General features: G+C 36.5%; 1 protein-coding gene across 1 annotated transcript; it reads right to left on the reverse strand.

Moving 5' to 3' along the window:
• Nucleotides 1-10752: 10752 nt before the first annotated feature.
• On the reverse strand, nt 10753-13023 carry LOC140184050 (uncharacterized). Its single transcript, XM_072234330.1, has 4 exons — nt 12797-13023; nt 12679-12734; nt 11683-11861; nt 10753-11580 (listed from the first exon to the last, which is right to left on the reverse strand). Exons 1-4 carry the CDS (start codon nt 13021-13023, stop codon nt 10753-10755), a joined length of 1290 nt encoding a protein of 429 aa, XP_072090431.1.
• Between the last annotated feature and the right edge of the window lie 1141 nt (nt 13024-14164).

Genomic DNA, 14164 nt, shown 5'->3' on the forward strand with positions numbered 1-14164 from the left:
AATTAAAATATTTTTTTAAAATATTATTTTTTTATTTAATCAACTTTTAGTTTTTTTTAAAGTTTATTTTAAAAAAAATGACGCTTTTCTTTTCTACAAAATACTTAAATGAATTTTTTATTTTTAAAAACATTTTTAATAAAAATTAAATAACATATATTTTAATTTATTTAATGAAAATATTTTTTAATAATTATTATTATAATTATATATATTAGTAATAATAATATAAAATATGTATTTATTATTAATATAATAAATTAATTTATTTTTAATATTTTAATTTGTTACAAAATATTTAATTTAAATTTTTGTATATTTTATGATTAGTAATAAAATATTAAAAATAAATAAACTTATTACTTTAACCATAAATATATTATTATTATTATTATTATTATTATTATTATTATTATTACATAATATAAAATATTTTAACTTTTTACATATTTAATCTAATTTTTTTAAATTTCATGATTAATAATATAAAATTAAAAAGAAATAAAATACATTATAATAATAAATATATTTTATACTATTAGTTTTACTACTATTATAATGTTAACGATAATATAAAATATAAATTACTATCAGTGTGATAAATTTTAATTATTTTAAATATTTTTTATGAATCATAAAATATATAAAAAATTTGAACTAAATATTTTTGTAACAAGTTAAAATATTAAAAATAAGTAAAAATTATTAAGTAAAATATTCGGACTGTCTCCTCATCCGGCGGACAGAATAGTATAGTATTATCGGCAAATTGTAAGTGTGATAATTCTATATTATCCCGACCAACTAGCAGTAGAGAGATACGACCATTTCTTACCGCCTCCCCGATCATCCTGTTAAGCACATCTACCACCAAAATGAACAAGAACAGTGACAAAGGATCGCCTTGACGCAGTCCCCTTTTCATTTTGAATGGTTTCGACAGTGATCCATTAACCATGATAGATATAGATGCCGTTCTTATACACTCCCTAATCCATGACTTCCATGTTCTACCAAAGCCCATCTTCTCTAACACGATATCAATAAAACACCATTTAACTCTGTCGTAGGCTTTTTGAAAGTCTAGTTTGATGATTGTCGATGCCTTCTTTTTCAGTTTCAACCATTGCACCGTTTCGCATGCAATTAAGACTCCATCATGTATCTTCCTCCCCTTCACAAAAAGCACTCTGTGATTCTCCGACTAAACCTGGCATTACTCTCCTCATTCTTCGTGTCAACAATTTAGAGATGACTTTATAGACACAACCAACCATGTTGATAGGTTTGAGATCCTTTATCTCTTTAGCCCCAATGAATTTCGGAGCCAATGCTACCCATGTGACATTAGAATCCCCTGGTAATGATGCAGTCTCGAAGAAGCTCATTACAGCTACAGTGAACTCCGTTCCAATTTTATTCTAACACTTTTTTATAAAGTTCATGTTGTACCCATCACTCCCTGGAGTCTTAGACGATTCACAGTCTCATACCGCCTCTTTCACTTCATCCACTGACGGTAACACCTCTAGAGCTTTAACTTCCTCCCTCACTAACCGATTAACTAATCCATCCCTAAATCTTACATTTGGAGAATCCTCCTAGTGGTACAGACATTTATAAAAGTCTCGAATCGTAGTCTTAATTCTTGCTTGATTCCGCACTAGCCTCGCGTGAATTACCAAAGCCTCAATCCTGTTATTCCTTCTCCTTGCCGAAGCTATATTATGAAAGTACCTTGTGTTTCTATCCCTCTCACTCGCATGCCGAGATCTAGACATTTGCTTCCAGTGAACATCCTGCCTCACATACCACGTTTCACAGCACCTCACTAACGCCCTCCTCCTTGCCTCCATTGTACCATCATATCATCCACTGCTAACCATGTTATCTACCTTCTTTATTTCTTCCTCAAACCTCTTTATCTTCTCGGTTATATTCCCAAAATGCTGCTTATGCCATCTGCTCAATGGTGTTGTCAACGCTTTCATCTTCTCTAAGAAATGCACCTCACCTAATCCCCTCCACTCTTCCTTTACCATTTTCAGAAACCCATCATGTGTGAACTAGGAATCTAAACTGCAAAATGGTCTTGGGCTATTAAAATTTCTACTGTCTTCTATAATCAAGGGGCAGTGATCCGATAAACCCCTTGGACCTCCCCTTAGACGCATATCCGGTACACATCAATCCACTCCACAGAAACTAAGCACCTGTCAATACGACTGCATGACTATCCTCTAAACCATGTATACTTTCGATCATTTAGTGCCAAATCAATCAATTCCATATCATTGATCCATGCTCTAAAATCTTCTGCCGAACGTTGACAATCTAGTCGCACCTTTTCTTTCTTCCATATGCAAGATTTCATTAAAATTTCCCAAACAACAAAATGGAACCTGGACCAGTCCTGCAATATAGCTCAATTCTTCCCAAACAGAGGCCTTCTCAACTCTTTCATGAGGTCAATACACCAAACAGATAGCACAATGAAAATTATCTTTTACCACAACCCCTTCTACACACAGCCATCTATCTCCTTTGTAGCAATTAGTCATTTTAAAAACCCCCTCATCCCAAATTAACAATAACCCTCCAGAAGCCCCAGTTGAACTTACAAACTCCCAACATGCTCTGTCTCTACCCCATATACGAGCTACATTAAGATTATTCACAAGTTCCTTCTTTGTTTCTACCAAACCCAACATATCCAACCTAAACTTACTTTTAAAATTCCTCAACATACCAACTTTTCCTGAACCTCCAACCCCCTAATATTTCATGAACTTATAATCATTTCATAAAATTAGTACACACTTATTTACGAGTTTTTTGGCGGCTTCTTCATATTTTGTCTTTCTGCTTTGCCTTTCGTCGCTTCAGAGCAATCGCTTCATTCTGCTCCTGCAAGATAGCCATGATATCCTCCTCATCGCTGCACTGAGCACCTGACTCTACAGCTAATTTCCAAGCCTCTTTATTCTCGGCCATTTTCGCTTCCCAGCTTGGTCTTTGTTCTTCATTGTGATGGTCAGTATCACCCTCCAAGTCAGCCCCCATCCCTGGTTCAATTTGTTTACAATTGTGATGGTCAGTGTCGCACTGTTTCTCTTGTGCACTTCCAATTACCGCAACCAATTCCTCCATCACAATTTTCCACTCCTCCAGCCCCAAACCTGTACCGCCACCTATATTCTGCTCATCCTCTGCTTTGTCACGGCTTGTAACACTACCACTTTCGTTGCCATTGCCCGCACCTCCAGTACCCTGTGTTATGTCTTCTGAGTTACAGGGTCCCTATTGCTCTTGGACCGGTACTGTTGTCATGCCTCTTCTGTTTCTACATCGCCTTCCTTCTCTCGCGTCCATCAATGCATCCCCGTCTCCAACCTGGCCTTCCGCAAGTGTTCCCGTCACCTTCTCCCGCGCAACCTCCGCCGGCGCGAGCTGCTTGCCATGATCTCCTTCTGTTCTGATGCGGGATTCAGCCCCTACGACCCTCACTCGTTCAGGCCCAACCCTCACCGCATCCACGATCTGCACCCCACCATCTTGCCGAGTTAACAAGGTGGCAGATTTCCCCACCGGCAACGAGATCTGTCCCTGGCCATCGTGTCTCCTTAGTCGCCTCCCAGGCTCAGCCTTGCTTGTCGCAGGACTTCGCGTGAGAAATGCAGCGTGACCCGTATACTTCTTCTCATTCCGGGTCGATGTGGTTACCGGGTCAGCTCCTACCCGGTTTGGGTGGTCTGTGCAGGCCCTACTCTCCTCTTCCTCCTCATTTCCTTTCCCCCCTTAATAGGCCTGTTGAATTCTAGCCCAATTCCATTTCTTGTTCCAGCCCTGGTTTGGTTACCGTTGCATACACAATAATCTTGAGATATTGTTTCCTCCGAATCCGCCTCATCATTGATATCAAATGATCCCTGAGAATCCTCCCCTACCTTTAATTTCGCGTATCTACCATTTCCAGAATAATAATTTGAATTCGTGTGATTCCACTCATTCAAAATTTCACATGAATTTACGAAGCTACCCTTTGCATGTTCATCCATCCTATTATCCACCGTCATGAGGACTACCGCCTGGTCCCAAGCAACCTCTACCCGCTCATCACAGTTGTGCAATATGCCACCCTGTTCTTCATGATGCATCTCTCCTCCGTCATCTTTATACCCGTCCCGTGTCCCTTGTTTACTTTCCCAAAAGCATTCATCCTGATATACCTCCCCCTACTTCTTGTACAAGGACGTCAAACCCACTTGCACCGATTGTAACGTGCATCCATTCATTAATCATATAAAAAATACACGTATCAATCAATACCCGACCAACGCTGAACGAATTACATGATTCTGTTAGCTTATCACACTCCATCACCTCCCCCCATTGCTCCACAATTCTGTGAAAAGTATCTTTTGACCATGCATGTAATGGGACTCCATAACAATCTAGCCACACTCTTCTAGACTCACTCCTCTCCGTCTCGTCCCATCTCCATACCATATGAAACATCTTTAATAAATCGTTCATTCTAAAAGTATAGGCTTCCTCAGCAAGAAGTACAGATTCAAACGTTATCATTGCTTTATATGCTCCCAACTCCCTTACGTGCGTTACGCCTAGCCATTCATTGTGGATATTTTGCTACAATGCATGAAAATTGATCGCCAATTAATTTTGGAATAGTGAGAACTTAGGATGGAAATAATGATGGGTGAAGTTTAAAGATTGCTTAGTGAGTTTCCTATTATCTTATATTGTATTTATTTGACATTTTTACTGTGCTGGAAACTGATGGGTTGGGGGAGTTCTCATTCCCCATAAATCCACTATTTTTCAGATGCAGGTCTTAATACTCTGCAGTGAGTTAGAGTTCGTTTAGAAGATGGCAAAGTTATCTTAAGTTCTGTATTTTATTTTGTTTAGATTTCTCTCTCTCCTCTCATTTACCGTGTAAACGAAATAAATGTATTTATAAATATAAAAATATATTTTTAAAAATAATAAAAAATATTAATAATTTAAATTAGACTAAATTCTTAAAATAGAATATTTTAAATAATATTAATAACATTTCAATTATTATTATTATTATTATTATTATTATTATTATTATTATTATTATTATTATTATTATTATTATTATTATTATTATTAGGGTTAAGTACGATTTTGGTCCCTAACATAGAGGCTAAAAATTTATTTCGTCTCCGGCTTTTTTTTTGCTACAAAATGGTCCCAAAGGTTCCAGTTTGTTTTAAAATTGTCCTTTGCGCCAAAAAATAAATTTTAAAGACCAATTTTTTCTTGATGGTTGCTTTACCTTCATTACATTTCTGCGAAATTATTTCGCCTTCCCCAAGCAAGGCAGTGTTTGAGAAAATGATTGTTGAGTAAAATGTTTGTGTGAAACCCTACGAAAGCGTTCCTGCGAGGATGGTCTAGTCGAGTGGTTGAAGGGCATCCAGTGTTGGTAGCTCGAGCGAGGTTGCAGAAGATCTTCCTGCATTGGTCACTTGGCTTGGTTGCTACAGATAGCCCTTTTCGAAGTAAGCTTTTTATCCATGCAATGTCGCCTTCGTTGATGGAGGTAACTGGTGTAAGGTTTAATCTAGCCCATGTGAACCTCTGTGTAAGGTTAGGGTTTGTGCTGATTGTTTTTGTTATCGTTGTTATTTGGTTTAGTAACGTACTGTATTGAATAATAGGATTGTTTGGAAAGAAGATGGTGCTCTTTAACATGAGGGTGCACCATGGTGGTGCATTCAGATATGAGAACGGTGTGTTCAAGTATTTGAAGGGTCAAGCTGCAATCGTGGAAGACATTGACAGCGATCGGTGGAGTGTGCTTGAGGCATACGAGGAGTTGAGGCAGATTGGATATTTGAAGTCTACCATCGCAGCATTATGGTACAAAGATCCAAATGTGAATGATTCTGAGATTAACTTGAAGTTGTTGAAAGGTAACTCAGAGGCAATTGAGATGTGCAACATAGCAAATTTGAGAGGCTTCATTGATTTGTTTGTGGTGCATGAGGTGGGGATGCCGATGCGTTTCCGGAAGTTGGTTATATTGACATAGGGGGAGATACTAGGGGCGTCGACAGTGAAAAACCTAATGGTGGTGGGCGTCCAATCACGTTAAAGAGTGCCATCTTCTTCCCAAACAACCCTATTATTCAACACATTCGTTACTAAACCAAATAACAACGACAACAAAAACAATCAGCACAAACCCTAGCCTTACACAGAGGTTTGCACAGCCTAGATTAAACCCTACACTAGTTACCTCCATCAACGAAGGCGACATTGTATGGATAAAAAGCTTACTTTGAAAAGGGCTATCTCTAGCAACGAAGCCAAGTGGTCAATGCAAGAAGGTCTTCTGCAACCTCGATCGAGCTACCAACACCGGATGCCCTTCAACCACTCGACTAGATCGTCCTCGCAGGAACGCTTTCGTAGGGTTTCACACAAACGTATCATTCAACAATCGTTTTCTAAAACACTGCCTTGCTTGGGGAAGGTGAAATGATTTCGCGGGAATATAACGAAGGGAAAGCAACCATCAAGGAAAAAATTGGTCTTTAAAATTTATTTTTTGGCGCAAAGGACGATTTTAAAACAAACTGAAACCTTTGGGACCATTTTGTAGCGAAAAAAGGTTGTGGACGAAATAAATTTTTGGCCTCTACATTAGGGACCAAAACCGTACTTAATAATAATAATAATAATAATAATAATAATAATAATAATAATAATAATAATAATAATAATAATATTTGAAATGTTATTAATATTATTTGAAATATTCAATTTTTAAGAATTTGTTCTAATTTAAATTATTAATAATTTTTATTTTTTATAAAATATATTTTTATATTTACAAATACATATATTTTGTTTACACGATAAATGAGATGATTTTTAATATATCTCGTTTATACTGTAAACGAGATATATGGAAATTGAATATTTCGTTCACTATATAAACCAAATGCATTAAAAATTATCTCGTTTACAATATAAATAAAATAAGAGTAGATGACATATTTTTGTAATAATTTTTAAAATTATTTAATTCAGTAAATAAAATATTTATTTAATTTATATAAATAAAAAACCAACGGTGGATGTTACAGTTTTTCTCAACAATTTGGTGAATCAATAGTCCATAAACTCACTAATTATTCAATGAATCAGTACTCCATACATTTTTTATTTTTAAAATAGTTTTTTAGAGTTAAAATATCTATTATATCTTTTATTCTTATTTTATCTTTTTTTAATTAATAAAAAACTGATTTTAACTTTTTTTAATTTACAGTCTAGTAGTCTACAGAAGAAGAAGAAAAGATGTATGAGATTCTGAATTATCAGCAACACACCCCTTCTGCTCTTTAATACATGACTGTGTCATTTACTCTTCTCTATTCTATTTCTGTTTTCATTCGATATATAAGACAAAATAAAATTGTCTGCTACATAATCAATCTTGCAAACGTCACAGCAACTAAGTGCATTCAAAAGTAACTGGTTTGTTCTGTTACTAATCAATAGTTAAGAGACAAAACAAAATTGTCTCCTGTATTATCAACATTGCAGATTCAACAGCAACTCATATTTAAATCCAGTTTGAAGTTAAAGTATACAAGTTTAAAAGAGGCCATAAATTTAACCCATTTTTTAGGTCATTGAGAACCTTCATATACGTCACATTGACCTCTTTATAATTTTATTTTAAGAAAAACATATGAAAAAATGGACTTATAATAATTCATAAAAATAGACATGCATAAAATAACAGTTTTAAGTACAAATACTACAACAAAAGATACAAATATTTAAATAACTAAAACAAACTCATAAAATTCTTAGGAGGCTTTTGGTTGGTACTAGTAGATGGTGCGGATGAGATTTTTTAAGAGTACTTTTCAAAATTTATGGGAGAAGTTCCTTGAACAAATAGAGCAAGGATTTCTTCAAGTGGTCCTTGATATGGATTTGATCCAATAAATGATATGTAGGTTGGTATGGAAGATTGGTGAGATGATTTATGAGTAAAAGGAAGAATAATGTGGTGTGAGTAAGGAAGATGGATTTGTATGTAGGTTGGCAAGAGAAAAGTCATATGGTGTATTGGGGTAAAAAAGATGACTCAACAAAAATTCTTAGAAAGATTGGAGTGGCATATAATATAAGCAGATGTGAGGTATTCCTGTTATGTACATATTTCCGGTGGTAAAATCTACTGCAAGTTCTTCGTCTTCAGACAACTCAATGAACACCACTAGAGTCACCATCCGTACAATCTCAAAATAGAAAAGATACAATACAGAAACAAACAATAAGAGTGAGAATCACAATATGATTCACAGTAGAGATTAATGAAATACATTGTATATCATTTATTCAAGAATCAATATCTAGATTGTCAATCATCATATAATGTTTATGCAATACACACATCACTATACTTTCTTATATGCTTGACCATGAACTCACGAGTCGATTTTCAGCCACTTAACTGACATTATCGGCAGTCTAACCCTAGTTTGTCTATGAGAATGAGTATGAATATACCGTCATTCAATCCTGATCCTAACTTTATATAATATTGGAACAAAGTCCATTCCATTCATATGAATGTAAAGATGTAATGTCTTGAAAATTGTAACTTAAATCCAATAAATTTTAAATTCATGATTATAATGTTGTTAACAGGTCTTTGAATGGTAAAATATCATTGTAGGTAAAGAAAATGCATGCAAAAGTTATCAAAAAATTTTGATACATGAAAAACATAATTTTGAATGATTTTATGAAGAGAGAATTGATTCTATATAAATAGAGAGGATCAATCCTCTCGCATGTTTTAGCTTTCCAAAATTTATCATGTAAAGATCAATCCTTTGCATGAAAAATACATTAAAGTGTCATTTTACCATTTTTAACTTATAAATAATAGTCATATATATTAATAAAATAATATCATTCATGCAACATCAAACATAATTTAAATAACTCCAGACATCAAAATTAGTAAAAATAAATATGTATTATAAATCACTGTTCTTATAAAAACCACTTGAAAACTCCCTACCTTGGCTTATTTCTTAGTTTCTTAAGAGTCAGTTTGGATTTTTCAACCCTTGGTTAAAAAACTAATTAACTAAAGGTTGAATGGATGAGAAGAGGGAAGAAAGCAGTGATGAATTCAGAAAATTTTGGTAGTGGAGACAAAATTTATATAACATGATAATAATTTTTATAATAAAAATAGTATGTGTTAAATTATCTATTAATCACTATATATCTGTGGATAAATATATGTATTATTTAACTTATTTTCAATGTGTATTTTATATTTCAATATATATTTTATACGGATAGTTATTTTTTATGTATATATAGCATGATTATTATTATGATTATATTTTGTTATATTGTAAAATACGATTAGTCTTCAAATATCTAAAATACAAATTAAAATACTAAAATAATAATTTAAATAATAATATATAATTTAAAATTCTATTTTTTAGGTGTTATATTACTAATTGTATTTGTGGTTGTTCTAGTGAGAAGTAGGAGGTTGAAGTGTAAAGAAATGACTAACTGTGTATAAAGTTAGTTTTGGGGTGATTTTCTAAGGTTTCTAAGAGAGTTTCTGATCTAAGGGATGGATAGAATGAAACTAGAGTATAGTAGAGGAGGTTTGTATATATTTGAAGCTAAACTTGGAGGCCTATTTATAGGGGAGAGGTTGGAAGTTGCAAGAGAGGTTGACAACACAAAGCTTAGCTATTGTTTGCATGGCTGAGCTTGAAATTTTGGGTTAAAGGTGACATTGTTTGAGCAAGAGATGAGGAGTGATTCAGCCACCAAAGAGAGGTGTTCATATATGGTGAAATGGTGGAAGAAATAGTAGAAGTTTTAGGACATTCTTGTGACCGAATAATGGAGTGCAAGACATGAAGAGTTGCTACAACATGATTTTCTTGCCTCCTCCCTCATAGGATCGATCCCTATGTTATTTTTTTTAGACTTGGCCTTGGGCTAGAGAACTAACCCGGCCTGACAACCAGAACCCGAATTTTCCCAACGATCCAACTCGTTAATGCCCGACCCTAATCGCATCTTTTCTCTTCTTCCTCGAAGCCAATCTCTCGGCGCTCTCCCACTGTCATTGGAACTTCCATCAGGACCCCAGGGACCTGATGCATGGAGCTGATGCCATAATCGGTCTTCCTTAGTGACGTCACCAGCCCAAATTCGCAGCTTTTCCACTTGGTTTCTACTGCAGCCACACCGCGCCGTAGACGTGCATCGTTGAAGCGCCTGGTGGTACACTTGGGTCCACCCTGAGGTTCCTGGAGTCACAGTCATCCTATGGCCACTGCTACTCCTCTGCCGCGTAACCTCCCACCAAGTAATAAGTCCTTCAACGTCCCCTCTGTTGTCCCTTTTTCCTCTGTTGATAGTGTCGTTGCTGGTGTCGTTAATAGGCTGTTGCAAAGTCGTGGGTTGAAACCGCTCTTCCCCTTCAGCGTCGTGCCTGTCGTAGGTTTCCATTTCCACCCTCCCAGGTAACCCCTCTTCTCTTTGGAATCCTTGAAGGCTGGTTGAAACTGAAACCTAGTTGGCTTGATTTCGATTGTATTGATTATGCTGAAGAATTGCAAATCCTGCTTCTATTCTGATTGTATTCCTGACCTGAACAGGCGGAGTGATTGTCCACTGCTTCTATAGTTGATTATTCATTGCCATTACTGCCAGTTGGTGAGCTAATTTGTTATCTTCTCGTGGAGTCCAAGTAGCTCCCACATCCGGAGCCTCATCCAGCAGTTGGAGAATGTCTCTGATGATCACGTCTACTTCAGCTAAGGGCGTTCTTGCCTTAATCGCTTGAACCAGAGGTAAGCAATTTGTTTCAATTATGCAATTTGCTATTTGTAGATCTTTAATGAGAATGAGAGCCTCTCTGTATGCTTGAGCTTCTGCTGCTAATGCTGATGTTGTTTTGAATGTTGATGTTGTCCTAGTAATGATTTTTTCTTGCGAGTCTCTGACAACCACTGCTAATGCTGCCATGCCTGTTTCCCTGTGGAATGCCGCGTCTGTGTTCACTTTCACTTTGTTGTGTGGCGGAAGCCTCCAGGTAATTCTCTTACTCTCACCATTCCTGCCTACCTTAGGTTTGTTTTCTATATTGAGTCCCTTTGTTGCATTATGGTATTCTACTGCTAGATGCTCTGAATAGATTATTACATTTTCTGGATTGACTTTTGTTTGCTGGAATATGTGCTGATTCCTTGTTTTCCATATACACCAACAAACACATCCTAAATTGCACAAAATTTTGTCATGTTCCTTCCCTGTCTCATTCTTGATTTTCTCAATTGTATTCATCATCCATTTTTCAAAATATCTCACATTATAAGCTGTAGGCACAATTTGAAGGCTAGATCCAAACCACACCGCTCTAGTCCACGGGCACAAAAGTAACACATGTTCTATTGTTTCATCCTCTTCCTGGCATATGCTACACCTGGGTGTAATTGCACTTTTGTGCTGGTATAAATTCGTGTTCACTGGCAGAATTATGTGCACTACTTTCCATAAAAACATTCTAACCTTTCCTGGCACCAGTAATCTCCAAATAGTCTCCCATACCTCCCTCAAATTCTGGCTTGTCGATGCTTTGTTGAGTTTTGTTTCTTCCTTTGTGTCTTTCTCCTCCTTCGCAGCATGGTATCCGGTTCTGACTAAGTACTGTCCATCATTTCTGTACGGCCAAACAAAATGATCCTTTTTATTAATCAGACTAATGGGTATTCTGGTTATCAGTTCAGCTATATTACCATGAAAAATGTCTTGAATTTTGTTCAAGTCCTAGCCCTCTCCCTCTCTTACCAACTCGCTCACTCTTCTATATCGATTTTCTCCGCCTCTCCCCAACTTGTCTAATCCTACCACCCAATTATCTTTCCAAGTATCTATCCCCGCTCCACTCTCTACACTCCACCTTCCCTTCCGTCTGAGAAAATCTCTTCCTTCCAACATACTCTTCCATATCCATGATGCATTTCCTCATTCTCCTGCCTCCCATAAGCTGCAGTTAGGGTAGTAAATGGACTTTAGTATCCCAACCCATATTGTATCCTCCTCTTTTAGAAGTCTCCAAGCTTGTTTAGCCATGCGTGCTATGTTTTGGCATTCTAAATCCTTAAACCCGAAGCCTCCGTTTATTTTACTCTTGGTCATTTTTGTCCAGCTCTTCCAGTGAATACTTTTTTCCTTTCCATTGTTTGTCCACTAGAATCTCGCAATTGCTGATTCAATTATCTTGCAAAAGGATTTAGGAAATTTGATGACGTTTATGGCATAGACTGGAATCGCTTGTATAACTGTCTTTATCAAAACCTCCTTTCTAACTTGATTTAATAATTTCTCTTTCCATCCTTGCATTTTGTCAAGAATCTTTTCTTGTATCCACTCCAGTGTCTTATTCTTGGATCTTTTCCATCTCGCTGGTAACCCTAGGTATCTTCCAGGATCCTCCCATGATGCCATTTCAGTGATCTCTTCAATGTTCACCCTCCTCTGGATAGATACCTGGCTTCCAAAAATTAGTCTGGATTTCTCAGTATTAATTCTTTGTTTTGATACCTTCGTATATTTGTTTATGATCTAAATTAGTTGATAAATCTCCTCTTCTTGCGCACCTGCAAAAATAATACAATTGTCAGCGAATAATAGATGAGTGATAATTGGTGCAGTTACTAACCTTATTCCAGAAATAAGATTATCCCTCAGCGCCTTTTCCATGAGAACAGTAAAACTTTCTGCTGCCAAGATAAAGAGATAGGGCGATAGAGGATCTCCCTGTCTGAGACCTCTTTGAGGGTAGATCTTGATTGACAATTTTCCATTAATTTTAAATCTATAAGTAGCACTTTTCACGCAGTTCATCATCAACTTCACCCATTTTTTACTAAAACCTAACTTTTCCATGATCCTTTGCAAAAAATTCAATTCCAATCTATCTTATGCCTTATTCATATCCAATTTGATGGCTATTGATGAGCGGATATTTTATACGCTTTTTGGGGGTAATTTCATGTAGATTTTAGCATGTTTCAGTTAGTTTTTAGTAGAATAATATTAGTTTTTAGGCAAAAAATCATATTTCTGGACTTTACTATGAGTTTGTGTGTTTTTCTGTGATTTCAGGTATTTTCTGGCTGAAATTGAGGGAGCTGAGCAAAAATCTGACTTAGGCTGAAAAAGGACTGCTGATGCTGTTGGATCCTGACCTCCCTGCACTCGAAATGGATTTTCTGGAGCTACAGGAGTCCAATTGGCGCGCTCTCAACGGCGTTGGAAAGTAGACATCCAGGGCTTTCCAGCAATATATAATAGTCCAGCAATATATAATAGTCCAGAAAAACGTCATTATCCGGAGTTGAACGCCCAAAACACGTCATAACCTGAAGTTTGACGCCAAGAAAGGCCTTTGCACGTGGAAAGCTTTAGTCTCAGCCCCAGCACACATCAAGTGGGCCCCAGAAGTGGATTTCTGCACCAATTATCTTAGTCTATTCATTTTCTGTAAACCTAGGTTATTAGTTTACTATTTAAACAACTTTTACAGACATCTCTTGTACCTCATGACATTTTCAGATCTGAATTACATACTTTGTGACGGCATGAGTCTCTAAACTCCATTGTTGGGGGTGAGGAGCTCTGCAGCGTCTCGATGATTTAATATAATTCCTTTGTTTTCCATTCAAACACGCTTGTTCTTATCTAAGATGTTCATTCGCGCTTAACTGTGGAGAAGGTGATGATCCGTGACACTCATCACCTTCCTCAACCCATGAACGTGTGCCTGACAACCACCTCCGTTCTACATCAGACTGAATGAATGTCTCTTAGATTCCCCAACAGAATCTTCGTGGTATAAGCCGGATTGATGGCGGCATTCATGAGAATCCGGAAAGTCTAAACCTTGTCTGTGGTATTCCGAGTAGGATTCCGGGATTGAATGACTGTGACGTGCTTCAAACTTTAACCTGCTGGGCGTTAGTGACAGACGCAAAAGAGTGATTCTATTCCAGTAGGAGCGGGAACCAACCGGTGATTAGCCGTACTG

Source organism: Arachis hypogaea, chromosome 4, assembly GCF_003086295.3.
Source record: "Arachis hypogaea cultivar Tifrunner chromosome 4, arahy.Tifrunner.gnm2.J5K5, whole genome shotgun sequence".
Classification (NCBI taxonomy): domain Eukaryota; kingdom Viridiplantae; phylum Streptophyta; class Magnoliopsida; order Fabales; family Fabaceae; genus Arachis; species Arachis hypogaea.